The sequence below is a fragment of the Hyaena hyaena genome, unplaced genomic scaffold, assembly GCF_003009895.1.
Source record: "Hyaena hyaena isolate Hyena2069 unplaced genomic scaffold, ASM300989v1 scaffold_169, whole genome shotgun sequence".
NCBI lineage: Eukaryota > Metazoa > Chordata > Mammalia > Carnivora > Hyaenidae > Hyaena > Hyaena hyaena.
Genome location: NW_024080801.1, coordinates 288,581 through 316,436, shown reverse-complemented (window position 1 = coordinate 316,436; position 27,856 = coordinate 288,581). Strand labels below are relative to the sequence as shown.

The following is a 27,856-nucleotide window of genomic DNA, read 5'->3' as shown; positions in this document are numbered from 1 at the left end:
TTTCCTTCTTCCCTCTTTAGTTTTGCCTGTGATTTCCTGGATGGTGACAGTTCCTTTGAATGCTGCCCTGTAGATCTCTTGACAGGCTCCCATGTTACCTGTCGCCGAAGTCCCAGACTCCTCTCCAATGGCTACTACATTTGGACAGAAGACAGTTTCCTCTGTGGCGAAGATGGCAATATAACTCTGAGCCCACCCCAGACCAGTGTTCTTTACAAGGAGAATTTAGTTAGGTAAGTAGTGGATAACCTGTAAAAGAATCCAAAATCCAATCCATCCACTAATTATTCATTCGTTCGTTCATTTGTTCATTTAGCTTTCATTTATGAGAGCCCATTCCCCCTTCAGACTGTGGAAGCGTAAAGGCCGATAAGGGGCAAGGATAGCTGATCCTAAACCAAGGTGATCAAGAGATCCGGGTGCCAGGGTAGAGGTCTGAGAGAATACAGTGCAGAAGAAAAAGAAGGGAAGCCTATTTCACTTGAGGAAACAGGTTAAAACGAGATTCCTAGAGAGAATGAAGACTGATTTGAGTCTGGAGAGATGCAGGATCTTAGTTAAAACAAAGTAGCAAAGGGGACTTCCAGAGAGGGAACAGGCATCGAGCACTGGGATACCCTGAACAATTTGGAATATGGTAGGTGGTTTGGCAGAGATACAGTTCAGAGTGGAAGGAACATGAGAGAAGCCTGAGCAGACACAGGGGCTGAGAAGAGAACCTTCAAGTACAGCTAAGGGGGTCGGGCTTTGTTCTGTAGGGAAAGAGGAGCCATTGACAAGTGACCAGATTTATCCTGAGCACAATAACACTGATTACAATGTAGAGGACAGGTTGCTGGGAGTGTGGATGGGTGAGTAGCGAAATCTTTCAGAAATGCGGAACAAATCACGTCGCCATGGTGCCCAGTGGCTTCCCTTTGCTCTGACATGAAAATCCAACTCCTTAACGGCATTCAAGTTTCTCCATTATTGTCACATTCAAAGTTCTTCATTCCCTGCCTTATTTTTACCTCTCCAGCCTCATTTCCTGGCATGCCTCAATATAAGACCTACCTGCTCTTCAGTGAAGAGAACAGACAATCCTATGCAGCACAGACATCTCCTCTTGCGGAAAGCCTCCCTTGAATCCTGATCAGCAATGCCTCTCATAGTGCTCTCAGTGCAGCCTCTGGTTAATTCCGTCAGAGCACACACCCCCTACACAGCACTGTAATCCAGAGAAGAGGCCATAGAGCCAGCCTTCTTCAGTTTGTTTCCCAGTTACGACACTTACTAGATGACCTCAGCCAAGTTACTTGCCTTTTGTGCCTCAGTTTCCTGATCTGAACAATGGGTATCTATAGTACCTACCGCACAAGGCTGTTCCAAGGGTAATGAAAGTTATTGTATGTAAACCAAGAAAGACACCTGGCACAGAATAAGCTCTATGAAGGCATTAGCTTCGTCTGCATTGTCCTTGCCTCTCTCCTATAATGGATTGTGAACATTTTGTGCCCAAGGTTTTATCTTGCATTTCAGTATCTTTGATATTGATCCAGGCACCTGGACACACAGAAGTTTAAGAAACTTCTGTGAGGTTAACAGAGGGAACAAATGAAATGAACTTCACACATGGGTTCTACGCATCAAATCATTTTCACCACATTCTTGCTTTTGAACCAGAGGGGGCTGTTATTCATTCTGCATCATGTTACTTTCATTTATTTCCAGAATATTTAAAAAGAAAAAGAGAATCCGCCCTTCCTTTTCTAATCTCTTCAACCTTGGCACCTCTAAATCCTGGCAGCCTGGAAATATCTTTGGTGATGTGGACTCTTCCCTAAGTCAGGACACCTGTTTGGAGGGGGTCAGGAGGCTGGCCATGCACCATTGCCATGAAATCGGTGAGTTTGAATCACCTTTTCCACAGTGAAATATCATTTGCAAATGGGCAGCAGCAATCATGTGGTCCTGAACCAAATGTAAATTCCAGAGATAACCTTCTCTGCATAGAAGGAACGGGCCATATTTTTAAAAGTCACTTAAGAAGCATGGGGGTGGCTTAGTTGTTGAGTGTCTGACTCTGGGTTTTGGCTCAAGTCATGGTCTCACGAATCGTGGGATTAAGCCTCATTCGTGCTTTCAGCTTGGGATTCTCTCTTTCTGCCCTTCCCTTGCTTGCACACTTGCTCTCTCTCTCTCTCTCTCTTTCTCAAAATAACTAATAAACTATAAAAAAATTTTAAAAACACCCTTTGTATAAAAAAATTTTGCCTAAAGCTCTCTCCCTACTACTTATATTGTCCAAAATACATATGTGTTCACATCACACAAAATATCCTAATTAAAATTTTTTTTACATATTTATTTTTGAGAGACAGAGAGAGACAGAGGGGAGGGGCAGAGAGAGAAGGAGACACAGAATGTGAAGCAGGCTCCAGGCTCTGAGCCATCAGCACAGAGCCCGATGCAGGGCTTGAACCCAAGAACCATGAGATCATGACCTGAGCCAAAGTCAGATGCTCAACCAACTGAGCCATCCAGTTGCCCCCAAAACAGCCTAATTTAAATGTGTAAATTATTAAGTAGATAATGCCTCAAAAATATTTGCACATTTTCAATGCATCTTCTCTATATGGGATCTGGATGGAGAAAAGACACTGGAGTTGGGGTCCAAGTACCAGTATGGGCACATTAAGATAGTTAACTTTGCTATGTCACAATTCCTTGTTTTTAAAACAAGATGTATTTACAGGATATAATAATAATGTATATATTCCTGTTGAAATACATGCTATATGTATATATTAGATATACACATATATCATATATGTACACATGTATGCATGTTAAATGTATGTGTAATATACATAATGCAATATTAATGTATCTAAATATGTATGTATAGATACACATATATGTGTATACACACAATGATGTGAACTCAAAGCATATCTTAAAGATTAAATGGGACGATGAATGTCAAGTATAGTTCAATCCCTCAAGAATTTAGGGTTCCAATTGTTTTTATTACTAGAATGGAAACAGTGGATATTTATTGGGCACCTACCACCTGCCACACCATGTCCTAGGTCTGAGGACACAAGAGTCAATACAAATAACATAACCTCGGCCTCTAGTTGGCTGGGGCAGGAGGGTGAAGTTCAGACCATTGTGAAATAATTACACCAACAAATATAAAATAATTATGGGAAATGCCATGACAAAAAAGTAGATGATGTAATGGGAGATTTCACCCACCCAGAAATTCAGGGAAGGCATCCCTGTGGAAGTGGCATTTGAACAGATTTCTCAAAAATAAGAGAGGCTTCTCTGGGCAAAGGGGAAAGATGAGAGCATTCAGGACTCCAGAGGCAAAATGGCTAGGTCTAAGGGATCTAGGGAAAAGGTTTCCTGGATGGGCAAAGACCACATGCATGGTTCGGAACATGTAGAGTTTAAGTCCCTTTGGGACATAGGGCACAAGTCAATGTGGAGCTCCAAGGGCAGTGTGAGTTGAGGTATACGTTCACGAGTCACCTCCGTCCAGGTGGTTCCCAAAGCCATGGAGAGGATGCGAGAGATTAGGAAGAGGGTAGAGTTGGCAAACAGGGAGCCTAGGATGGAATATAATGGTTGGGTGAATAGGACCAGATTGGCCTGCAAAAAGGGTAGAGAGGAGGCATCCAGAGAAGTAAGAGGAAAACGAGGAGAGTGTTGTGAAATGAGACTCAAAGGAAAATGGGGTGCTTCCAGAGGGACGGGACAGTCAACAGCGGCAATATGTGTCCAAAGGTCAAAACAGGATGGCAACTAGCTTTACTAACCTGGAGGTTACTGGTGGTGGAGCGATAGAAGTGGAAGCGGTGGAAGAGAATGAGCAGGAAGGTGAAGAGTGTGGGAGATAAGGAAATGGAGACATGGGGTGTGAGGACCCTTCAAGATGTCTCCTGGGAAGGGACAGAGAAGGACTTGGTTCCTCACATACACACATTTGACTCTGCTCATACTTATCTGCTCTCCATTTCTTGAGTGGACCACAGTCCTCCACACTTCTGTGGCTTTGCTTATGTCACTCACTCTGCTGGAATTCATTCATTCATTCATTCATTCATCCACTTAGAAGATTTTATTGAGGGTCAGCTATGTATCAGGCACCATATCACTCACTGGAGCACAGTGAGCAAACTTGTTCAGGAACTTACACAGTGAGCAAACTTGTTCAGGAACTTACACAGTGAGCAAACTTGTTCAGGAACTTACATCCCTGTCAGGGGAGAGGGAAAGCAAATAAATTACACAGCACATTAAAAGTGGTAAGTGGTATAAGGAACAACAAAGGAGGAAGAGATGGGATTGCACGTTTAAGTAGGGTGACTAAGGCGACCTCATGAGAATGACTTCCGAGCAATGACTTAAAAGTGAGAGTGGAGCATCTGGGGGAAATGAACAACCTAGGAAATGCAAGGAAATGGAAGCATAAGGATTCTGAGCTGGGAGCATCCGGGGCTGAGTAGGAGGGGGGAGGAGAGAAGATGGGATGGCAGAGGCATCCATATGGTGCACGTAGAGAGGGGCGGGGCAATGGGAGGCCGTTTCAAAGGCTTTGCCTTCTACTCTGAGTGAGAGGAGAGCCCATTGGAGGATTTTGGACACGCGAATGACATGATTCAATTTACACACTGACAAGCTATCTCTGGCTGCTGTGTTCAGATTAAACGTAAGAGGTATTAGGGCAGAAGCAAGGGAACAAGTTAGGAGGTTGTTGGAGTGATTCAGTGAGGAGATAAAAGTAGCCTGAACGAAGATGATAGCAGGTAGAGGTGAGAAGTGGTAGGATTCTGGATACACTTCAAAGATGGCACCAACACGTGGCCCCTGGGTGGCTCAGCTGGTTGAGCGCCCCACTCGGGCTCAGGTCACGATCTCACGGTTCCTGGGCTCGAGCTCCGTGTTTGGCTCTGTGCTGACACCTCAGAGCCTGGAGCCTGCTTCACATTCTGTGTCTCTCTCTCTCTCTCTCTGCCCCTGCCCTGCTCACACTCTGTCTCTCTTTCTATCAACAATAAATAAACACTTAAAAAGACAAAAAAAAAAAAAAAAAGAAAGAAAGATGGCACCAGCAGGAAAAAAAAAATAGAGCCAACAGGATTTGCTCATGTGGCCCAAGAGAAAGAGAAATCAAACATGTTTATTTATAAGCTAAGTACTGTACATTCCATCCTGCTTAAGTTTATAGTTTATGACCTTGTTTATATACATTACCTTGTTTAAATATCCCCAAACCCTCGAGCAAGTAGGTCATATGATCATCATTTTTTATAATTACAGTGAAAGTGAGGTTTGGAGTTCAGTGACTTGCCCAAGTTCATTTAGTTTATAAACAGCAGAACTGGAATCCAACATGGGTCTGTCTGGTTCAAAAGCCTGGTCTTTGCTCTAGTGCTAGTAAGGGTTTTGCTTTTCTTTCCAAGATGAAATCCAACATATGCCTCTTAGCCCAAGCTCCAAGATCAAGCAAGCCGAGTCCTGTAATACAACAATATAATAATAAAGGTAGAACACTTACATGTCTTGAATTTTTCTCAACCTGCTTCCTGGGCAAAAAACACAATGCTACAGTAATTTTTTAAAAAAACTTTTTAAGTTTCAGTAAGTATAGATTCATGAGAAGTTGCAAAAAATAATACAGAGAAGGTCTGCGTCTACTTTATCCAGCTTCCCTCACTGGTTACGACTTACTCAACTATACGCAGTCATTATCAAAACCAGGAAATGAATATTGGCACAACATGATTAAGGTTTTAAATGCACTTGTGCATGTGTGTATGAGTGCGATACTAGATTAATTCAAAACCAGAGTGCTTTCGAAGCAAAGACATAATTCTTATACGAACACAAGATTAATTAAATTGAGTATATCCTAGGTCTTACAATAACAGAGATGTATAAACAGCACAAAGGAAAGAGAAAGAGGCAGGGAGGTGGGGAATGAGCTCGGAAAGATAGACTGAAGATATATTTGGAGAACCGTCTGTGCTGTGTTGAGGAGTTTGGATTTTATCCTACTCAATCAGGGGTATCTTAGAAGGCTCTTAAGCGAGGTGATAACATGATCAGATTTGAATTTTCAAAGATTACCTTTACAGTAACATGAAGGAAAGATATGAGGAATACCAAGTGAGAGCTTAGGGGCAATTAAAACCAGTGGGCCTACTAAGGAACGTGGCTCTGGAAATAGAGAGGAAGGAGGAGATTTAAGGAATATTCTTCAAGGCAGAATGGACAGGCTGTTGAATGACTGAATGTAATGATAAGAAGTGGGAGGGCTCAAAGAAAGCTGGGGAAGGGGACTGCATGAAAAGTTCTGCCATCACGGAGGCCTGGAAGACAGTACTGCCGGAGTGATGAGGAAGATAGGCTTTTGAGCTGGATGGACCTGGGTTCAAGTCCTGACACCATCTTTTCCAACCTCAGTGTTCTTGGGCAAGTTAATAATCCCTATGACCTCCATTTCTTCATATATAAGAGAGAAAAATAGTAGCACATAGAATTTTTGTGAGGATGAAATGCACGAATTCATGGAAAGTACATATTAGCATGGGGACTGGTGTTCTGTGCAGGACATATTAGTTCTTAAAGGCAAAAAAAAAAAAAAAAGAGAGAGAGAGAGAGAGACAGATTTGGGTCAAGAAATGAGACAATGAATTCTATTTCATATGCGCTGAATTTGAGGCACCAATGGGAAGTAGAAAGATGGCCAGGGGAGGTTTGGAAATGTAACAAAGGAGTTCCAGAGCAAGGAAGGGCCTAGAGATACTGCTTTGAAAGCCAATATGAGAAATAGTAGAGGTCTCTGGAATAAAGGGATCTACTACAGAAAACATGAATGAGCAGAAAGGGCAGTTAGAAAGGAACCAAGGAGGTTGAACGGAAACTCCAGTTATAATTTTCCCTGCAGTAATCAGTGCCATGGACCAGCGCCATCCCAACCAATCTGTATTATGTACTTCTTTTCTCTCCAATGTCTGTGAGGGTGTATTATTTGTGTGCGCGCGCGCACACACACTCGTGTATTAAGAGCACCCAATGCAAGACCTACCCTCTTAGCAGCAGTTTGTCTACAACACAGCATTGTTAGCTATAGGCTCTGTGCTATGCAATAGATCGCTAGGACTTATCTTGCACAGCTGAAACATGGTCTACTGAAATCATGTGGTACTTCTGCTGTGTCTGACTTGCTTCACTGAGCGTAACGTCCTTTAGATCCATCCATGTTGACAAGGATGTGGAGAAAAGAGAACGCTTGTGCACGGTTGGTGGGAATGCAAATTAGTCCAGCCACTATGGAAAACAATGAGGAGGTTTCACAAAAAATTAAAAATAGGACTACCATATGATCCAGCAATCCCACGTCTAGGCATGGACTCAGAGGAATTGAAATTAGAATCTCAAAGAGAGTTCCTCCCTCCCATGTTCATGGCAGCATTATTTACAGAAGCCAAGACATAGAAACAACCCAAGTGCCCATCAATGGTGAATGGGTAAAGAAAATATGGTCTATACATACAAGGGAATATTATTCGGCATTATTAAAAAAGCAAATCCTGCCATTTACAACAACATGGAGGGAATATTATTCTTATCTCTATTTTACGGAGAAGGAAACTAAGGCAGACTGGATCCTTTCCCTGGGGGCACACAACTAGTGTGTGTAGTAAATAGCGTGACCTGGATTCAATCCCAAGAGTCTTGAGCATAGGCTCACTATGCTATATGGGGAATATTTCTCAGGCAAAGAACCAGAAGAATGTGATGTCATCAGAGAGGAGAATATGATTGATGGTGCACAGCTTAATAAAGAAGTCAATTCAAGAGTCCTGTAGCTTTAAGATTTCTGATAAATAAGATACGTATGGAATCTTTAATTAGAAGGCAACGTAGAGGTCATCTTACCTACTCCTGGCACTCCTGACAGATGGGCACAAATGCCTACAGTAACAAAGAGCACTGGCGAGCCTGCGTGGCTCAGTCGATTAGGTGTCCGACTTCAGCTCAGGTCATGATCTCACCGTCTGTGAATTTCAGCCCCACATTGGGCTCTGGGCTGACAGCTCAGAGCCTGGAACCTGCTTCGGATTCTATGTCTCCCTCTCTCTCTGCCCCTCCCCCATTCATTCTGTCTCTGTCTCTTAAAAATGAATAAATATTTTTAAAAAGCACTAATTACCCTTTAATTAAGATACAATTCACATGTCATAAAATCTACCATTTTAATGTGTACCATTCAGTGACTCTTAAAATTATATTTGCAAGGTAATTTGTACAGCCATGACCACTTTAAAAAAATTTTATTCTAATTCCAGTATAGTCAACATCCAGTGTTAAATTAGTTTCAGGTGTAGAATACAGGGATTCAACAATTCTATACATTATTGAGTGCTCATCATAAGCGACTCTTAATCCCCTTCACTTATTCCACCCATTCCCCCAGCCACCTCCTCTCTGATAATTGTCTGTTTGTTCTCTATAGTGAAGAGTCCGTTTCTTGGCTTTTCTCTTTTGTTGTTGCTGTTCGCTTATTTTGTTTCTTAAATTCCACATGGGAGTGAAATCGTATGGTATCTGTTTGTCTTTCTCTTACTGACTTGTTTTGCTCGGCATTATACTCACTAGATCCATCCATGTTGTTGCAAATGGCAAGATTTCATTTTTTTATGGCTGACTAATATCCCACTGTGTGTAGGCACCACACCTTCTGTATCCATTCACGTACTGATGGACACTCGGGCTTCTTCCCTGTCTTGGCTCTTGTAAATAATGCTGCCATAAACTTCGAGGTGCATGAATCCTCTTGAAGTAATGTTTTCCTATTCTTTGGGTCAATACAGAGTGTAGTTCTATTTTTAGTTTTTTGAGGAACCTCCATATTGTTCTCCACAGTGACTGCACCAGGCAACCATGATCACTTTCTAATTCTGGAACATTTTCGCCAACCCAAAGAGAAACCCCACACTCCTTACCAGTCGCTCCCTAATCCCTGTGTCCCCTCCCCAACCCCAGCCCCTGGCAACCTCAAGTCTACCCTCTGTCTCCTTGAATTTGCCCATTTTTGGACTGCTGTGACTTCTTAAGCCTGCCTCTTCCTCTCACTGGTGATGCCGCTACAGCAGTGGCTTACCTGTGTTGACCTATCACGTGCTTTTTGAAAAGTTTCCATCCTTCGCTTCTAGGCTGGCTTTCTGGAGTACACAAGGCCCGTCTCTTCTCGGTTCTAAAGCAGCATTTCCCAACACGTGGGCTGGGAGTGGGGGGGACAGACATCTCTAGGACACAGAGGTCATGAACGCTGAATCTCACAGTGACAGAGACACCTTTTACGATTCCCTCAGTCCTTCTGACACAACCAAGGAGAAACGTTCAGTTTAGAATCTTGGTGGCTTTAACAGACACAATGAAATGATGCTCAGTGTCCCTCATCATCAGGGAAATACAAATCAAAGCCACACTGAGGTACCACCTCACGCCGGTCAGAGTGGCTAAAATGAACAAATCGGGAGACTCTAGATGCTGGCGAAGATGTGGAGAAATGGGAACCCTCTCGCACTGTTGGTGGGAATGCAAACAGGTGCAGCAGCTCTGGAAAACAGTGTGGAGGTTCCTCAAAAAATTAAGAATAGAACTCCCCTATGACCCAGCAATAGCACTGCTAGGAATTTACCCAAGGGATACAGGAGTGCTGATACCTAGGGGCACATGGACCCCAATGTTCATAGCAGCACTCTCAACAATAGCCAAACCATGGAAAGAGCCTAAGTGCCCATCAACAGATGAATGGATAAAGAAGACGTGGTTTACATATACAATGGAATACTACATGGCAATGAGAAAGAATGAAATCCTGCCATTTGCAGCAACGTGGATGGAACCGGAAGGTATTATGCTGAGTGAAATAAGTCAGTCAGAGGGAGACAGAGATCATAGGTTTTCACTCATATGTGGATCTTGAGAAACTGAACAGAAGACCATGGGGGAAGGGAAGGGGAAAAATAGATGCAAACAGAAAGGGAGGGGATAAACCACAGGAGACTCTTAAATACAGAGAACAAACTAAGGGTGGATGGGGGGGCGGGGGAGAGGGGAAACTGGGTGGTGGGCATTGAGGAGGGCACTAGTTGAGATGAGCATTGGGTGTTGTATGTAAGCCAATTTGACAATATACTTATAAAAAAAAGAATCTTGGCCACTTTAAGGTTCAACTCTGGATACTCTTGTTTTCACAAAGTTCTCTGAACAAAGAACAGGCTCAGAGCTTTCTGGTACAACAGTATTTAGGGCAAATAAATAAGCTCTCATTTCCATTGTACTCCATTTCACAGTTGCTTTCTCTTTGCGGCATTTAAGTGATCAGTGGCAAGTGTCCTTTACAGTAAGGGGTTTAACGAAACAATTGAGAGAAAATATTAAAAATGGCTAAGAGTAAGCAGGCTCCAGGATACAGCAAAAATCAGGAAAATGAAGTTTCAGTGCTGGAAGGTTGGGAATCGCTGTTCTCAAGATAGTGCTTCACAGATTTGGAAATTTATTGTCTAGTTTTCCTGTGGTTGCCACGTGGAAATATGTCCAAACAACTGGAAAGCAATTGGACCACAGCAGAGCTTGCCTGAGTATGAGATATCTTGCTCAAATTCTTATGGTTTCCAAATATCTTCTAAATATAACAAATCAAACCACCCCCCTCCAAAATCATTCATTAGGCAACCGGGTGCACACAGGACTTTGAAATCCTTCATCTGCTGTCAACTGTAATCAAATCTTCCCCAGGCTTCTTGTTTTCCGGATTTACCCAAGGCCCCGTGACTTTTATCAGCAATTTATTTTTCTCCGCAAATGTCGCCTCGTTAGAAGACTCACGAAAAATTCAAAATTAAATTGTTCTGCTGTTTTCTCTCCGGGCCACGGATGCAATCAAAACTTTCTTCCCCTAAACTTTCTTGTCCCTCAGTTTTCAGACTAACAAGGATTTTTATTGGTTGCCTGTCTTATCCTTAGCTCACCCCTTCTGCAGCTGTGTCTAGACACCTTCCTCATCAGTTGCAATTCATTTTTTAGCCTTGGCATTTTGCAGCTTCCCAGACCCTGAGGCTGCAGTTTGGGAGACATTCCCAGAGCCTGTGAGTCATATTGAAAGAAGATAACGCTTTCGTGCAGGGAGGACTGAGCAGGACTGCCCGCTCCACTTCTTCCAGTCCAAGGAAAGAAAGGCTGGACATCCTCAGGCAGAGCTTCCCAGCTTGAGGTCTGTGGTTTTCTCCAGAGTGAACGCCTCTCCTATAAATATCTCTGATGACAACATCTGTATGTGGCTTTGTGTTTCCCTCCACGGCAAACAACAATGCCCATTTTACATGCAAGCATATGGAAATATGCTTGGGAGAAATAGATCCTTTTAAAACAGAAGTAAGTAGGGGAGCCATTGGTTAAGCATCCAACTTCGGCTCAAGTCATTGATCTCACAGTCCGTGAGTTCAAGCCCGGCGTGCAGCTCTGTGCTGACAGCTCAGATCCTGGAGCCTGCATCAGATTCTGTATCTCCCTCTTTCTCTGTCTCTCCTCTGCTCATGAGGTGTCTCTCTCTCTCTTTCCCTCTCAAAAATAAATAAACATCAAAAAATTTTTTTTAAAAATAAAACAGAAGGAAGCTACATTGACTATGAATAAATCAGGAGAAACGAAATTAATATCTTCAAATGTAATACAAAAGCTATTTGCTGAAACTGTATCTGCATTAGGAGCCTCTCATTTATTGTTAAGGCTGGAGACAAAAATCAAATGTCAGTTAGGGAGACGGTACATTGGGGGCAAACCCTGTCTTTCCACGGATGAAAATGCCTTGATCATTCTTTAATGCTAAGATTTTATTTTTTGTAGTTTCCCTCTTTAGTGCCATCCCTTCTTCTAGAAAGTTCTGTGTAATATTCTCGTATTCCACACAGGCACATTTTTTTCGATCATCTGGCTTCCAGTGCAACGCTGTAAGTTCAACAAGGCGGGCTTGGGCAACAAACAGCCCAGGAACATTTTTACTTTTCTCACCTCTCTCCCATCTATATCTCTGTGGATTTCAGTTAGGCGTCATGCTTGAAGAAATAATCAGCCATGACATTTCTCAGCTCTTTCTCACTTCCGTGTGAATTTGACCCAATCGGCTTCTCTCTCTCTCTCTCCCTTAACGGCTTTATTGAGATACAACCGATATGCAAAGAATTGTACATATTGAGCGTGTACATTGGGTGGGTTTGAACAGACACAAATGCCTGTGGTACCGTCACCACAATCGAGGTGGTAGGAATATCCAACAACTCCACACTTTCCCTGGGTCCCCGTGTGTGCACACGAGTGTGTGAGTGCTTGTTTGTGCTAAGAACTATCACCATGAGATCTGCCCTCTTAGCAAATTGTGCGGTGCACAGCTCAGTTGTGAAGCATTCAGTGGATCTCCAGAAGGGATTCATTTAGCGTAACTGAAACGCTATACTCACTGAACAGCAGTCCCCTCAACCCCCAGCCCCGGGAAGCCACTCTTCTACCCTCTGCTTCTATGACCGACAGTTATAGGTGCCTCTGTAAGTGGAGTCGTGCACATTTGTCCTTCTATGACTGACTTAATTCCCTTCACGTGACGTCCCCTGGGTTTATCCATGACAGCGCACATGGCAGGATCTTCTTTATTCACTCATCTATTTTTTAAAAAATATTTTTATTTATTTCTAGGAGAGAGAGAGAGAGAGAGACAGCNGAAAGTCAAGGAGACTTTTGTTATAAAAATTGTAGCTGCAATTCCATAGTCCTCCTGTGTGTTTGGCACCACGATCCAGGTAATCTTCATGAAAACCTTCAGAGATAAATTTTAAATTTATCACTCCCATTTTATATTATTTAAAAAAAATTTTAATGTTTTTACTTATTTCTGAGAGAGAGAGAGAGAGAGACGGCTTGAGCAGGGGAGGGTCAGAGAGAGAGGGAGTCACAGACTGAAATAGACTCCAGGCTCTGAGCTGGCAGTCAGCACAGAGCCCGACGCGGGGCTCGAACCCACGAACCGTGAGATCATGACCTAAGCGAAAGTCGGACGCCTAACCGACTAAGCCACCCAGGCGCCCCTATTCACTCATCTATTGATGCTTGGGTCGTTTTGGTAGGCTCTTGCGAGTGGTGCTACAGCGCGCGTGGCCACGGCCTCCTTCGAGGCATGGTCATCACCAGATAAGCCACACGTGTCACTCTGCTGCTTCCTTTCTCTATGGCAACCGGCAAGGATGCTTCTGCAGCCTGCTTTGTCAGGCGGCCGCAGGCTGTGGGCGGGATGGTGGGAGGGAGACTGCGCGATTGGCAGAAGTTCCCCGGTCCCAAAGCACCCGCTCATGTGCTCAGTATCCAGGCTGAGTGGGAAGGCAGCGCCACCAGCCTGGATAGGAGGCCGCTCTCCCCGCTTGAAGCCTCCCCCTCAAATCAGCTTTAGCCTCCGCGAAGGTGAGCGCTGACCCCCCCCCCTTCCCCCAGTCTCTGTGGTTACCATGGCCCTGTTACGGTGGCCTGAGTTGTTACAGCGACTTCACGTGTCTCAACCTCCCCGCCTCCCACCAGGACTCTCCGTTTATTAACCGATCGTAGTGAACGCTAACAACACACTAAGCAATATTGCTGGTGACTGGGGCTGGGGCAGAAGTGGCCCTTTCCTCCTGGGGCTTTTAGTCCAGTCCGGGAGGCAGATATTAAACAAAAATCGCACAAATTACGCATTCTATGGTATGTGTTTCCATAACAATTACTAAATCATCAATTGTGATTTGCCCTGAGAAGGCGGAGCGCAGGGCGTTTTGACAAGAGTCGGGACAATCGGGAAGAGGTAGAAAGTGCAGGAAAATACAGATGTTCTCCGCTCCTAAGTGCTCACCGGAGCTGCTGAAAGGGCACTAATGATCAAGACTCCTTCTACGCTTGGGTCTGCTCCGTCTGCCACAGGGTTTCACCAGCTCTGCGTTACTGACACGTGAGACTGGACAACCCTTCACTGCCAGCCCTGTCCTGTGCACTATAGGATGTTAACAGCATCTCTGTTCTCTCTAGAGATGCCAGGAGCAATCCTCCCCACCCCCATTTGTGACAGCCAAACACGTCTTCAGGCATTGCCAAATGTCCCTGGGAGGGGGGAGAAGAAGTTCGGAGGACCTGATACGGGAGGACCCCACATGACTCCTGGGGCTCAGCAATCACTACCAGCTCCCGGAATGGGACTGGGAGCCTCTCATCACACAGGAGTGCTCCCGTTACACTCATGCTCCAGACTCCCCGCAGCACAAACCTCAGCTCCTGAGTGGGACCCGTGAGGCCCTTTGTGACCTGACCACACAGCCAGAATCACCGGCTGGGAGTGCCCACACTCACCGGCTCCCCCCTCCAGCCTCCGAAGGGAACTTGGGCTTCTGGGAACCACCCTGCCATGTTCTCTCTCAAGTTGATGTCTCTCCTTCTTCTCTTCCTCTTCCCTCCCTCTTCCTCCTCCTCCTTCCCCTCCTCCCTTCCTCTCCCGCCTCTCTCTGACCTTTCTTCTTCCTGCTCTTTCTCTGGAAGAACTCCTAGGCATAAAGTCTCCACTTTCATACCATCTCATGCATGAAGCCTGCCTGAATCCCTCTCCCCCACCCCCAACGGACTCTGAAACTCTCTCCTAGACTCTCCCTCCTAGACTCTCCCTGGATGCCTTCTGCTGCCCTTCATTGGAGCAATGACCCCATTGCATCCGAATTATTGGCATGTATGTCTGGCCCTCTGCAGACCACAGCCTCTCTGAATGAGAAAGAAGGTTTAAGATGTTGATTAGGTGTTATCCAGCATTTCCAGATATTTTACAGAGGGAGAATTTTCCTCAGGACACTTACTGTAGCTATTTCCTGTCTCCCTCACCAGTACGGGGGGCACACGAGGGCCTAGGCATCATGTCCTCCATGCTTGTAAGTCTAGCAGCTAGGTCGGTTCCTGGTATATAATCCCATCCAGTAAATGTTGCTGAATGAATGAACGAGAAGTAGAAGGAGTTGGTCTGCTCTGGTTTGGCGTGATAATGATGAGAGACTCATATACCCATCACACACTCTCCAATCTGTCTCCACAACCCTCAACTCCCCTGGGGACTAAGGGTGAGATACTCTAGTTCCGTACGTGAGTCCGAGGCTACGATTTTATGATTTCTTCCAAGGCCACCAGGATTTTTTTTAATGTTTATTTCTTTATTTGGAGAGCGAGCAAGCAGGGGAAGGGCAGAGAGAGAATCCCAAGTAGAGAATTCTTGAGTTGAAATCAAGAGACAGACGCTTAGCCCACTGAGCCATTCAGGTGGCCCAAGGCCGCCTGGATTTTACCATATACCCCAACCGCATATTACTTTATCTAAATGAATATGCCGCAGAAGTGTGTGGACAGAGCCACTCCATCACTGCTCGGTTCTAACCACAGTGGAACGGGCTTCCTTCACGTCAGGCCTCTGGCCTTTGCTCATCTCTGCTCCGAAGAACCTCTTCCTCTGCCGCCTTCAAAGGTGAGGGCATGTTAAAATGCCACCTGCCCCGGAGACTCATCCCGCCCAAATCCCCGGAGCGTTGCTATGGGGACGGCCTTCGGCTATGCGCCTCCAGAGGCCGGGACGCTGCACACGCATGTGCACACTGAGCCCTTTGCCTTTTCCAGGAGAGGCTCTCGAGTGTTCCGACGCCTGGGAGTCCGAGCAGCCAAGGGCAGCCTCCTCCTCCAGCCACGCTGTGTCTCGGGCTCCGCTGGAGCACTCCCACGACTGGGCCCTTCAGTCTCAAGGGACGGCTTCCGGACATTTCCCGGGGAACATTCTGGATCATGCCAGTGAGTTCGTTTTTTGTTTTCTTTCTTTCTTCTTCTTTTTTTTTTAATCTTTGCCACACCCAAAGAATTCTTCCTTACAGGGCCAGGGGATGACTTAGGGATGACTAAGGTGCACTTGGGAAGGTTCAGGCCCTGCAAGGAGGGGGGACCGGGGCGCCGCAGCGCAGAGGAGGTGCCTTCGTTCTGAGCATCCTCTTAGAGACACCGGAAGGACTGGATTTGCAGCGTTTAATTATTTTCTAAAAACCCTGAAGACATTTGGCAAAATGTTAAGCTTTGCTAAAGCTGGGTAGGATGTACCCAGGTGTCTGGTATTTTATTCTCCATACTTAGGTGTGTAGTTGACATACAAGAAGAAAAGAAAGAAAAAAAGCGGGGGGAAGTCCTTTAATGCAATGCCTCTGGCCCAGACAAGTCAAAAGATATAAAGCTATTGGTGTTTCCTGTCAGGAGCAAATCTGAGATAAATTCAACAAGCATGGTCTTCAAGCTCCAGGTTGCCCACATCGGATTCATCATGTTTGCGCCCGGTGTTGCAGCAAGGCTGTGCCCTCAGCTTGCCAAGGTTCAAAGCCCAGCCCCCACTTGTGAGCTGTAACTCGGAAGCGGTGCACCGAGCTCTCAACACAGTATTTTCATCTGTAAATGGAGAGAGCTAGATCCTACCTCGTAATGACTAAAATAAGCACTTAGCATCACATGTCATGTAGATAAGTACTCAAAATATATGTGAGATTATGGTTACATAAGACGGAGGTTCAACAGAAGTAACTTCTCTTTGTCTTCACAAAACCGTGAACATTCACTTCACTGACCGTCCTCACTTTCCCAGAGACGCGTATGCGTCACTCCACTTTGTTCCCAGATCAGCTCCTAGGGGAGTGTTAAAGGCTCTTGGACTTCCCCTCCAGGTCGCTGGGATGACAGAGAAAAGCAGCTTTTACTGGTTAGACGGTGGCTGGGGCATCCCAGCCTCCTCCTCCAGGGATCCCACCCTTTTTTATGGGGAGGAGCTGGTTAAACTGACCCTTTTTGTGTGTGTTCATCTGGCCATCAGGGCTCCGCTCTCTCGTGCCCTTCTCCTCCACTGCTGTTGCATGTTTATTTCTGCGTCTTGTCCAGCAGGCTGTGGGCTCCTTGGGGATGGGCAGTGTGTCTGAGTCATCTGGGGATGCCAACCCGCCCAAGTGGCACGTGGCACAGAGCAAGTGGCCCACTGGACCAATTAGGTGTGCTGTCTCCATTTTAGAGATAAGAATGCTCAAGTTGAGGCGGGTCAAGTAGGCCTTTGTACATGTTCTTTGCTGTGTCTGGAATGTGTCTCCCACCTGCCATTCCTGGAAGACTCCTACTCCTTCAAGGCCCAAGTCAAAGAACACCTCTGTGGGGCCTTGTCTGCCCCCTTCTGGCTGGGGGAGGTGACACATCCCAGTGATTCCCTAGCGCCCTGACTATATCTCTTTGGAAACTATCTTCCTCTTCTTCACCTGGCTATGAAGCCCTGGGCGGACAAGATCTCCATCCGATTCTATTTGATCTCCTTTGCACGTAGGCTGTGAGTGTGCAGCCCAGGCGATGTTCTACCAGCTTCGGATGTAGGCGTGCCTGACATCATCTGTCAGGATATTCTGAGCTCCGGTGGATGGAAACCCATCTCAAGATGGATTAATCAGTAACACGATTTATTGGTTCATTAATGAAAATTCCAGGCATAGATTTCAGATTCCTGTCAATCTCTTTTTTTCTTGTCTCTTGTCTTCTGTGTGAGCTTTACTCTTTTAAAGAGTAAGTCTTTACTCTTTAAGAGCCATCTTGGCTCTTGGTGGCTTTGTGCCTGCAACTTCCCAGATTCCAGTCCAGCGGAAAGAGAGGAGAGCCTTCTCAAGTTATAATAAGAGGCCAGGTTTCATTGGTTCTGGAAGGGTCACATGTACATGACAAAAGCAATCACTTTGTCCATAAGTCTGAGAAGCTTCAAATGGCTGGGAGCCCATCCAATGCTGGGAGTGAACTCAGTCTCCAGGTGAACCAGGCACTGAGAAGGGAGAGGTGCCTCCCGAGAAAAATATGGGCACTGCTACCAAAGAGCTTCAGGTAGATGCTGACTGTCCTCAAGGAGTTTGCAATTTAGTGGGGGAATCTAGAGGAAGAAAACAGCAATTTTTGAAAAGTTTTATTTATTGAGAGAGAGAGAGAATCTCAAGTGGGCTCCCCACTGGCAGCTCCGAAACGGACGCGGGGCTCCAACTCATAATCCATGAGATCATGACCTGAGCTGAAATCAAGAGTCAGACGCTCAACTGACCTAGCCACCCAGGTGCCCCAGAAGACAGCAATTTTAATTCAGTATGAAAACGCTGCTGATGGAAATGCCTGAAGGATAATGGGGGTGCAGAGAGGGAGCAGCTAAGGGCCACAGGGGAGTTGAAGGAATCAAGGCGGGCCTCCTGAAGGAAGTTACACTTGAGCTAAGCCAAACTAGACACTAAGTAAGCGGTTACTGATGGAATGAACCAGCGCACACCTTGTACCAAATCACACAATTGTATCTTCATAGAACGGGAATTTAAACCAGGCTGTGTTCCTTATTCAAAGTCTAACGGTTTTAGCAGTTTGTCAAGCTGAACTTGTTTCTGTGAGGAAATGTTTTCCAAATTCCACGTCAAATCAGAGTCAGCTAAATACAAACACACTTGAGAAGGATGGCTGAGTGTTCAGCTGAGCCCACAATAACTTATTTAATTCACAGTATACATGAAAAAACTGTACATTTGGGGTACCATCATTCACAACGGCTATATTCCACATTGCCAATCTTCAGTATTCCACCCACATTGTGGACTAAGTAGGCTTTGTTAGCTGACTGGATCTTCATTCATAGCATAAATAGCAAAAATAAATACATTCCCGGCACAAAGTCATTCCAAGTTTTAAACAACTGTTGCAAAATTGAGCTTTTGAAGCATTTGGGCAGAAATTAAGTTAAAGCCTATTTATCCTTTGCATCGGATCTTTATGTGATCATCCATCAACCAGCGCTGATTCCTTCCAGGTGATTGGAGTAATATTCAAGTTCATGACTGATTTAACTCCTATGATTAGAACTGAAGGACTCGTCATCATCTCCATGATGGCTCTACAACACCGAAATATTTTACTGATTGCAGAGTTGTGCAGGGACAAATAGTTCATAATATATATGTTCTCTTTTCTGACCTTTGGAGACTCCCAGGATGCAAAGCGGCAATCCTCCATCCCTGCCCCATTTCAGGAAAACACTCTGTTCTGCCTAGACGTGGTTTGGAAATCTTGGCTCTGGCGCCTCAGAGCTGTGTGACCTTGAACGAACTTCATCATCTCTCAGTCTTAGTCTTCTCACGTGTGGAGTGAGGACAATGGTTCCTACCTTACGGGTCGGTTGTGTTGATTCAGTGAACTGAGGTATGAAAGCTTTGTGAATCAGGCTCTGTGCAAATTTTAGGCATCACCATCGTCATCATCGGAATTAGATTTCTGACATTAGCATCCATTCTACCGAGTGGTCCCCCAGCATTACAGTAAAAAGCAAGCCCCAGACTGTTTATGTACTAGAATCATTTTGTCATGACAGAAACAATGTATTCTTTGCTGAAATTACCTAATGAATAGACCTGTACCATTTTTGATAATTTTATCTTGTTACTTAGGGCAAGTTGCTGGAGATGACATGCATTTGAAAACTGTGCTGTTGTTTTGGTATCTGTGTTGTGGTGGTGGTGGTGGGTTTTGGGGGGGGGTGTTGGTGTATAACAAAGAAACTTTAGTACAATTTTGTTGTACAAAGATTATCAGCAACGGTTTCTAATTGACTTATTTTTACTTTTCCTATTAGAAACCCGTTTGTGGAGAGAGGGCTCCTTTCAAGCAATTCTGCTGGCTGCGTGCGTAATCATTTGTGCATGTGCAAGGTAATTCAGATTTTATTTGCATGCAGTGGTGTTCCATAATTAATGAAGCTGTAATTGATTGATAATTTCCTTGCCTTATTCCACAGTGCATTTTCGGTAGCTCTGTGGTTAAGATTTGTTCATTTGCCTGTGTCCCTTAAGTGCCCCCTTTTCTATTACTTCCTTCCTCTCATTATCTCACAAAGCATACAAAAGCCGGTGGATCTTGCTAGAAATTGGAATTTATTATGTTTCATCCTTCGTTTACATCCTCAGTGGCTCCCTGTTACAGATACAAACTAGGCAACCCCGCTTGGAGTTCAAGGGCACTTGGAGTCCCCACCGGGACTCCATCTTTCTCCTTATGTTTTTATATCTTGACATAAAGAGTTTCTTCCTGGGAAGTCCACCCAGCTCCTCAGATCACGTGATGCTTTTGCCCGATGATAGGTGTGTTTCTGCCCTACCCTGTGTCCTGCACTCCCCTCCTATTCTTTTCTTGCCCAAGTCTACAGGGCAACGGTCACGCCCGTTTTGGGCTAAGTGCAATCGCGCCTCAGGGCCTTTGCACTTGCTGTTTATTCTGCCTCGTACAGTCTTTTCTAGAAAGCCTCATACCGTGTGTTCCTTACTTCTTTCTGGAGTCTGTTCAAATGCCACGTCATCAGGGAGATCTTCCCTGACAGCACCGAGTAAATGGCATCCCACTCTCTACCACATATACACCTCGCTTTACCTTTCTTCCAAGCACTGATCACCACCTGACCTATCATATGTTCATCTGTTGAAATGTTAATGATCACTCTCTTCCCACAAGGCTCTGAGCTGCCTGAGAGCAGAGACATTCTGCATCCCCTTCACTTCTGTATCCCTCAGTGCCAGGGGATCATTGATACTGTTTCGTCAGTGAGAAAGGGATAAATGGTCCAGGCCTGGGGCTTCCGTGCTGCGTGTGCTCCGGGCAGCAAATGCCGCTTGCTCTCACACCCTGCCTCCTGAGGGCCAGATACCTCACATCACTTGGGAGAGTTGTGTTTTTACATACCAAGTCCTACATCCCAATCCTTGTGATAGGGATTTAGATCTAGTGAGAATCTGTATTTTAAAATAAGGGTCCCAGATAATTTATGAGGCTGAAGAAGTAGTAAGTCGTTTTAGATCACAGTGGGACCAAAAGAACAAAAAAATGAGGGAGATCCTGTGCTGAAAATAAATTTGTAGGATTCTGCATTGTGTGTCCCAAGTCAAAGGATCATATGTGCATCAGCATCATAAAGGCCAGTGAAATGAAAGCATGAAGAAAACTGATTGGCTTTATCTAACTTTGCATTTCCCAACCGCGGTGCATCATGGGACCTTTTATGTTATTCACGGAACTATTAGTGAAATGTACCTCTTTGGTTAATTCCTGTAGATACTTCCTCTCCCCTCCCCCTCCCCGCACTCCTCCAGCCTCTTAAGAAGGAAGCTGGACAACCTGTCCCTTGAGTGTGAGCACTTAGAAACTGGCTTCCAAAAAATAGAGCCTGGAAAGAGGGGAAAGAGGAAATTTGGAAGACCTTGGAAATGTGCCCTCAGATGGTCAAGGTTAACACCAACAGGAATAAACTATGTGGATAGCACGTACCCTTGATACGAGGTGATGAGAATGGCACTTGACCCCTGTGGTCTTCTGGACCCCGGTCTAGCCGGAGGAAAACTCAAACTGAGGGACATTCTACACATTTTCTGGCCAGGACTCCTCAACCCGTCAAGGTCACCAAAACAAGGTGAGTCTGAGAAGCTGTCATAGCCCAGAGGAACCCAAGGAGATATGACTAAATGTCTGAGGTATCCTACATGGCATTGTGGGACATGGGTAAATTAGGGAAAAACCGGAAAGTACAAATGGCATGTGGAGTTAATAGTGAGGCAGCAATGTTGGTCCCTTAATCATGACAATGTGCCAACGTAGTGTAAGATGCTGATAATCCAGGGGCACCTGGGTGGCTCAGTCAGTTAAGCATCTGACTTCCACTCAGCATGATCTCACAGCGCGTGGGTTCGAGCCCTGCATGGGGCTCAGAGCCTGGAGCCTGCTTCAGATTCTGTGTCTCCCTCTCTTTCTGCCCCTCCCCTGCTCACGCTCTGTCTCTCTCCCTCTCTCAGAAACGAGTAAACTTAAAAAAAAATTTTTTTAATTGGGAAAGCTTGGTGAAAGGTATATGAGAACCCTTTGTACTATTTTTGCAACTCTTCTGTATATCTAAAGTTATTTGAAAAATGGAAAGCTTATTTAAGAGATTGGTTAAGAGAAGAATTATTGACATGGGCAACAGCATGGACGAGTTTCAGACATAGAGTGTATCATTGCAGATACCTACAAAATTCAAGGAAAGGCAAAATGAATCTATTATTATAGATAAAAGAATAGTGGTTAATTCTGGGGAAAAGAGTAGGAAGGATGGCAAAAGAAAGAGACTGCTAGAAATAATCCTATATCTTGATCTGAGCGGCGAATGCAGTTTAGGTTTAAAAAAAAAAAACAAGATGTGCACTTTAAAGGCTTTACTGTACATTTGTCAAATCTCAATATAAACAAACTTTTAAAATGCATATAAAGAGATGTCGAAAAGGGTGTTCATCAAAATTTAATAAAGGCTGCTTTAGGCCAATGGAGTTTTTTGATGATATTTCCCTTTCCCTTTGTATGTATTTATGATTTCTTACAGTGATTCATGTTTTGAAAACAACAGTAAAGACATTATTCTGTTTTAAAAAAAAAAAATCCACTCTGTGAAACAATACTCATCAGATTGGTGAAAACCTGACATTTTAACACACTTTTTTGGGTAAGGTTGTAAAGCAGTTGGCATGTGGATTTTCTCCTTTGTTTTATCAATATGTTTGGTACTTCTGTGGTTACATTTCAGACTATGACTCGTTTTGAGTTAAAGAGTTAAATTTTGTGTTCGGCTGGATGTATATGTAGAGGCTCATTCTTTTGCACGTGGACGTATTGTTTCAACAGCATTGTTGGGAAGACTATCCTTTTTCCATGAAATTTCTTTTGCCCCTTTGTTAAGACTCACTTAACTACATTTGCATGGGTTCTTTTCTGGTCTCTCCATTGTCTTATTGACCTATATGTCTATCATTTGGCCATTAGTACACTATCTCTATTACTGTAGCTTTTTAAAAATGTTAGTGTTGATTTATATTGGAGAGAGAGAGAGAGAGAGAGAGAAAGTGTGAGCTGGGAGGGACAGAGATTTGGAGACAGAATCTGAAGCACGTTTCAGGCTCCGAGCTGTCAGCACAGAGCCCAATGCGGGGCTCGAACCCATGAACCATGAGATCAGGACCTGAGCTGAAGTCGGATGCTTAACCCACTGAGCCAGCCGGGGGCCCCTTTGTCACCGTAGTTTTACAGTAAATCTTAAAATCATGAGACTTTAGTTAGTCTAAAGCTTTAGTTGGCTCATGTGTTGGAAATGCATAATTAGTTTACGAAACCTGAAAAGTCCTGTTGTTTCAGATGTTTTCTGGGAGGAGGATTAGCCAGTGTCCTCACATGCCCGTTGATGATAACTATTGCCTGTAAGTAACAATTTCTCAAATGATTCCCCTGATCCCTTCCCTGTATTTCATTCCAATTTTGGTCGTTTTGAAGTAATTCTTAAATATTTTCTCTTTCTTATCCAAGATGCTGTCAAGTCACTGTTTCTCAATCTTGCCAACTATTTCAAAGCCACCACCTGTGCTCAGTAAGTGTTGACTGTGTTATCATCACCCTGACAAAGATGAGTACAATCTGCTGTCTGAGAATGTTTTTTTGCTGAGTAATGGATGGCAGTGACCACATACAGGAAAGGTCCCGATCATTTGTCTTGAAGAATACTTTCTGTTAATGCTAAAACCTAATAGCTTTCTCATCCCATCTCTAAAGCTTTTACAAATTCTTCAAAATTGATAAAATTAAGCTTCGAGGCAGTAGGACTTAACAAATATCATGGATTTAAAACATTTAAGTCTCCTGTGAAAGTGTTTTTATAGATTCATAGCACTGTGCTTTATAAATATCTCCTATTAAGAAGCCTTTATCTTATAGTTTCCCAAAGAGCTGGCCAACTGCCCATGAAATGGTCTCAGTTACAAAATGTGATTTCTCTGCCATCTCTCACTCACTTAACGGTACCCCTGTGTGCTGACAGCCATGGCTCATCATATTTCAAAGGGCTATTGGGGTCTGGGTGAGAGGCTCACGGAATTTCAAATAGTCTGGAAAACCCCATCCCACTGCATGATGGACTGTGTTAATTACCTTTTCTTCAATATGGCTGCCAGAGGCCAATTCCCACAGCTTGGAGACAGAGCTCTATAATTCAAACTGGTTTACTGGCCTTTGCTCCTGACACCGTGTCGCCCTATTTACGAAATCATTGTGTTAATTCTGAAATCACAATGGGACTTAGTGAAGATTTATGTTGTTTAGGACTCCAGCCAGTATTGATTTCATGGCAGTCTGAGTGATGTTTCTCTTCCTTTCAGGTTTCTGGGGGCAGATTTTGATATAGCTAAGATTGGTTTAGCCTCATAGTTAGAAAATTGGGTCCTGAGGTCTCCCAAGATACCCTTATTTGTTAGCCCTTGTGTATTAATGACATTTATTCAAAAGTCCTCTAAGACACTCATTTCCTTCCCCCTGGCTGCCGGTCACTCTCTGTGTCCGCAGAACTCACAAGTATACCTCGCCCAGCATTAATGGCACATTTGCACTCATGTTCAGCTTTCCGGGCTGAGATGTCACACTCTTCAGGACTGGGCTAACCAACAATGTCTCAACAAAAGACTTTCACCCAAAGAGCCACTTTATAACTCAGCTTCCAGCTATCACTGCTTGTCAGATGGTGTGAATTAAGTCCCTTCACTTGGGGTTTTAAGAAGAACTCGTGCAATTAATCAGAAGGACCAGCCTCACCTTCTCAAGAACTCTGTATGAGAGCAGAGTTTCTTGAAGCATGGCATGGGGGCATCTGTTCTAGAACCAACTGGGAGCTTCTACCCTATTCCAGCTCTTGTGAATCCAAATGTCTGAGGGGGTCTTCATTTTTAACAACCCGTCTATGTAATTCCTTGAGCATCAACCGTGAGAGCCCTGGAAAGATGGTTTGTAAATTCTTCACCTCTTGATTTCTAACGTGGCATCACATAACCTTACTAAATCTCTGTTGAGAACTTACGGTATGTTCTGTGCTGCACTGCATGTCTAGTTCTGCCTGGCAGACATTTTTGGAGTCCCTCCCACGGGTCAGACACTTCCTTAGGTGCCAAGGTTGCCATGCCAAGGCCTCAGGATTCCAGAGTCTAAGGAGACATGTAAAGGGCAAGGTGGAGTCGCATTTAATATGGTTAAGTGCAAGTACAGAGTTAGCACAGAGGCTAGGGGCACGCCAGGAGAGAGACTGTGCCAGACTAGGAGGGAATGGGGGGAGCGGGGAGGGAAGGCTTCCTGGAAGGCCAGTGTCTGACCTGCAGGGGGTAGTATCACCTGTTGCTTTCAGGGCACCTCCTACTCTCCTAAAAGGAATTATATCAGGATTAGGATGATATTTCTATCCTACACACTCTCATCTATAGCTTCAATAAGATCCCTCCTTTGGTTAATTGTGTACGTACTTTAACTTGTTCTTCCCTTCTTCCTGCTCCATTTTTTTTTTTCCTGTTTGCTGCCCCCTCCCCTGCCTCCTGTACACATACTGTTGCATTTCAGACCTGTGAAAACAAGGACCATCGACTTCATTTTTGTATCCATCTCAATTTCTTGAGAATAGCACATACCTCGGGGGTGCCTGGGAGGCTCAGTCGGTTAAGCATCCCACTTCAGCTCAGGTCATGACTTCATGGTTTGTGAGTTCAAGCCCCGCGTCTGACTCTGTGCTGACAGCCCTGGGCCTGGAGCCTGCTTCAGATTCTCCCTCTCTCTCTTCCCCTACCCCACTTATGCTCTCTCAGTCTCTCTCTCTCAAAAATAAACATAAAAAAAGGGAATAGTAGACACACCATAAATATTCATTCAATTGAATGTATTTGCCATACCATTTCTTAAAGTACTTCCTTTATATCCAAGAGTTCTAAAATATTAAAGGTTTTGCAACCCTTTCCTTCATACATAAACATATCCAGAAGCTAATAAGCCAGAGACATGGTGATTAATATCGAGAGTCAAGGATGACTCATAAGGCTCCTCCGACAATCAAGGATGAAAATCTAAGGGGGTGGATGGCAAGCACTTAATTCAGCCCAACAGACACTAGTGGACCAGCCCTCCCATGCCTGACTGGCACCGTGCGTGATAGGTTAGATTAGGGTCCTATCCTTTCACACTTCGTAGGTCTCAGATCACGCCTTTTTCTTCCCATAAGCCAATTTTCATTCAACCAGCTTCTTTGTTAAATTTCAAGCCTGTGCATTTGGGGCCTGTCTGTATTGTTCCCCAGTGGCCCAAGGGTCCCTTCCAAATGAAGGTCATCATAGTTGTCCCATGTTGCCAATAATGTGTTAGCATCAGCAGGGTTCATTTTGCACGTTTATGACATCAGAGGAACAACATGGGCAACCTCTGTTCTCTCTACTCCTTCCTGTTGGAACGTGTGTTTACATAGCTGGCGAATGAATGAATGAACAGTGGGGAAAACTCACTTGATATCCTAAGAGGATTTCTGTTTTAGAGGAAGTGGTGCAGGTGGGGAAAGAAAACAATATAAAACGGTTGTTAACTGACCACCAAGCTGGGATAAAAATAAAAGTTACTCCAAGTTGAGGCTCTACTCTTCCTAGTTATGATTACTCAAGCTAGTGTGTGTGTGCACGCGCACATGCGGTGATTAGTTACCGCGTTTCCTGTCTATCTGGATGAATCATCTATTTCTTTTCTCTTTTCTCGGCTCTAGGTTTGCCAAAGTTTGACAGCCATTTAGGAGTGTCGTCTCTGATGAATGACTTCTGTCTGAAGATCCAGAAATTGTCTGATTCACCGTCTGTTTGGAGTCAACTGCTTTATTGGAAGGGACTGAGCAACTGCTTAATCGAGAAAAAATCACATTTTAATTTGGTTATGTTTCTTTTCTAAAGATCTCATTTTTGCTCTCATAATTGTAATCTGCTCAGGAAAATAACATTAATTCGTCTTTCCTATGCAAACACTGGCAGTTGAAAGGGACAGGCTGGGAAATGTGATGGAGAACCAACCACATGGGTAGTGGTGCCCTCATATTTCCTGAAGCATTGTTTTCTTACGTTCATTTTCATCTAGAGGATTCTCTGAGGTGCTTTTAACAATGCAGATTCCTGGGCCTGCCTACAAACACCTATCCCTTGTTGAACTGCTTAATCAATACCAGCTTGAAAGTAAATATGGAGCGTCCGGGGGGCTCAGTCCGTTTAGAGTCTGACTTCAGCTCAGGTCGTGATCTTGCAGTCTGAGAGTTCAAGCCCCTCGTCAAGCTCTGTGCTGATAGCTCGGGGCCTGGAGCCTGCCTCAGATTCTGTGTGTCCGTCTCTCTCTGCCCCTCCTCTGCTCACTCGCTCTCACTTGCTCTCTCTTTCTCTCTCAAAAATTAAATAAATAAATAAATAAATAAGAAAGTAAATAAACTGCAGTTTGCACATAAAATACAGTGACGGAAGATTCATCGTTCTGCCCGAGGAGTCTCCTGATGGGAGTTGGTGACGACACACGAGGGTTCATGGGAAACGGGCAGGAGAGAGCCTTTCTTCGGGAAAGCACATTCGACTTTTGAACCATTTTCTTTGCCAAGTTTTCAGCCTTCTTGGGGCTCATGATTACCTTTCACTTGTGCGCAATGAAAGACAGAAGAGAAGAAAATCTTTAAGAACAAAAAAAAAAGGCCAAACACCTGAGTGCCTTGAAATGGATAAAAATGGTGCAATTTTATAGCCGGCGGAAGAATAGTTAGTAGAAGACTCTCCCGGTTCTTGCTCTCACTTGGTGTATGTTCTCAAAGCACACGTGGCCTGCAGTTCAGACGTGTTCT

At 44.5% G+C, this 27,856-nt stretch overlaps 1 protein-coding gene across 2 annotated transcripts in view; it reads left to right on the top strand.

The window, feature by feature from the left end:
* Nucleotides 1–26,826, top strand: part of TMEM71 (transmembrane protein 71) — a 32,187-nt gene extending 5,361 nt beyond the window's left edge. The window contains exons 4-10 of one of the 2 annotated variants that reach the window (XM_039240209.1): nucleotides 21–233; nucleotides 1,711–1,883; nucleotides 15,727–15,894; nucleotides 19,766–19,841; nucleotides 23,338–23,399; nucleotides 23,506–23,566; nucleotides 26,753–26,826. In XM_039240209.1, coding sequence (XP_039096140.1) covers nucleotides 21–233; nucleotides 1,711–1,883; nucleotides 15,727–15,894; nucleotides 19,766–19,841; nucleotides 23,338–23,399; nucleotides 23,506–23,566; nucleotides 26,753–26,768 — 769 coding nt within the window. In that variant the 3' untranslated portion in view covers nucleotides 26,769–26,826. Of the gene's footprint in view, nucleotides 1–20; nucleotides 234–1,710; nucleotides 1,884–15,726; nucleotides 15,895–19,765; nucleotides 19,842–21,234; nucleotides 21,354–23,337; nucleotides 23,400–23,505; nucleotides 23,567–26,752 lie in introns of those variants that run through there. The other variant, XM_039240210.1, reaches the window with a different exon arrangement.
* Nucleotides 26,827–27,856: the final 1,030 nt, after the last annotated feature.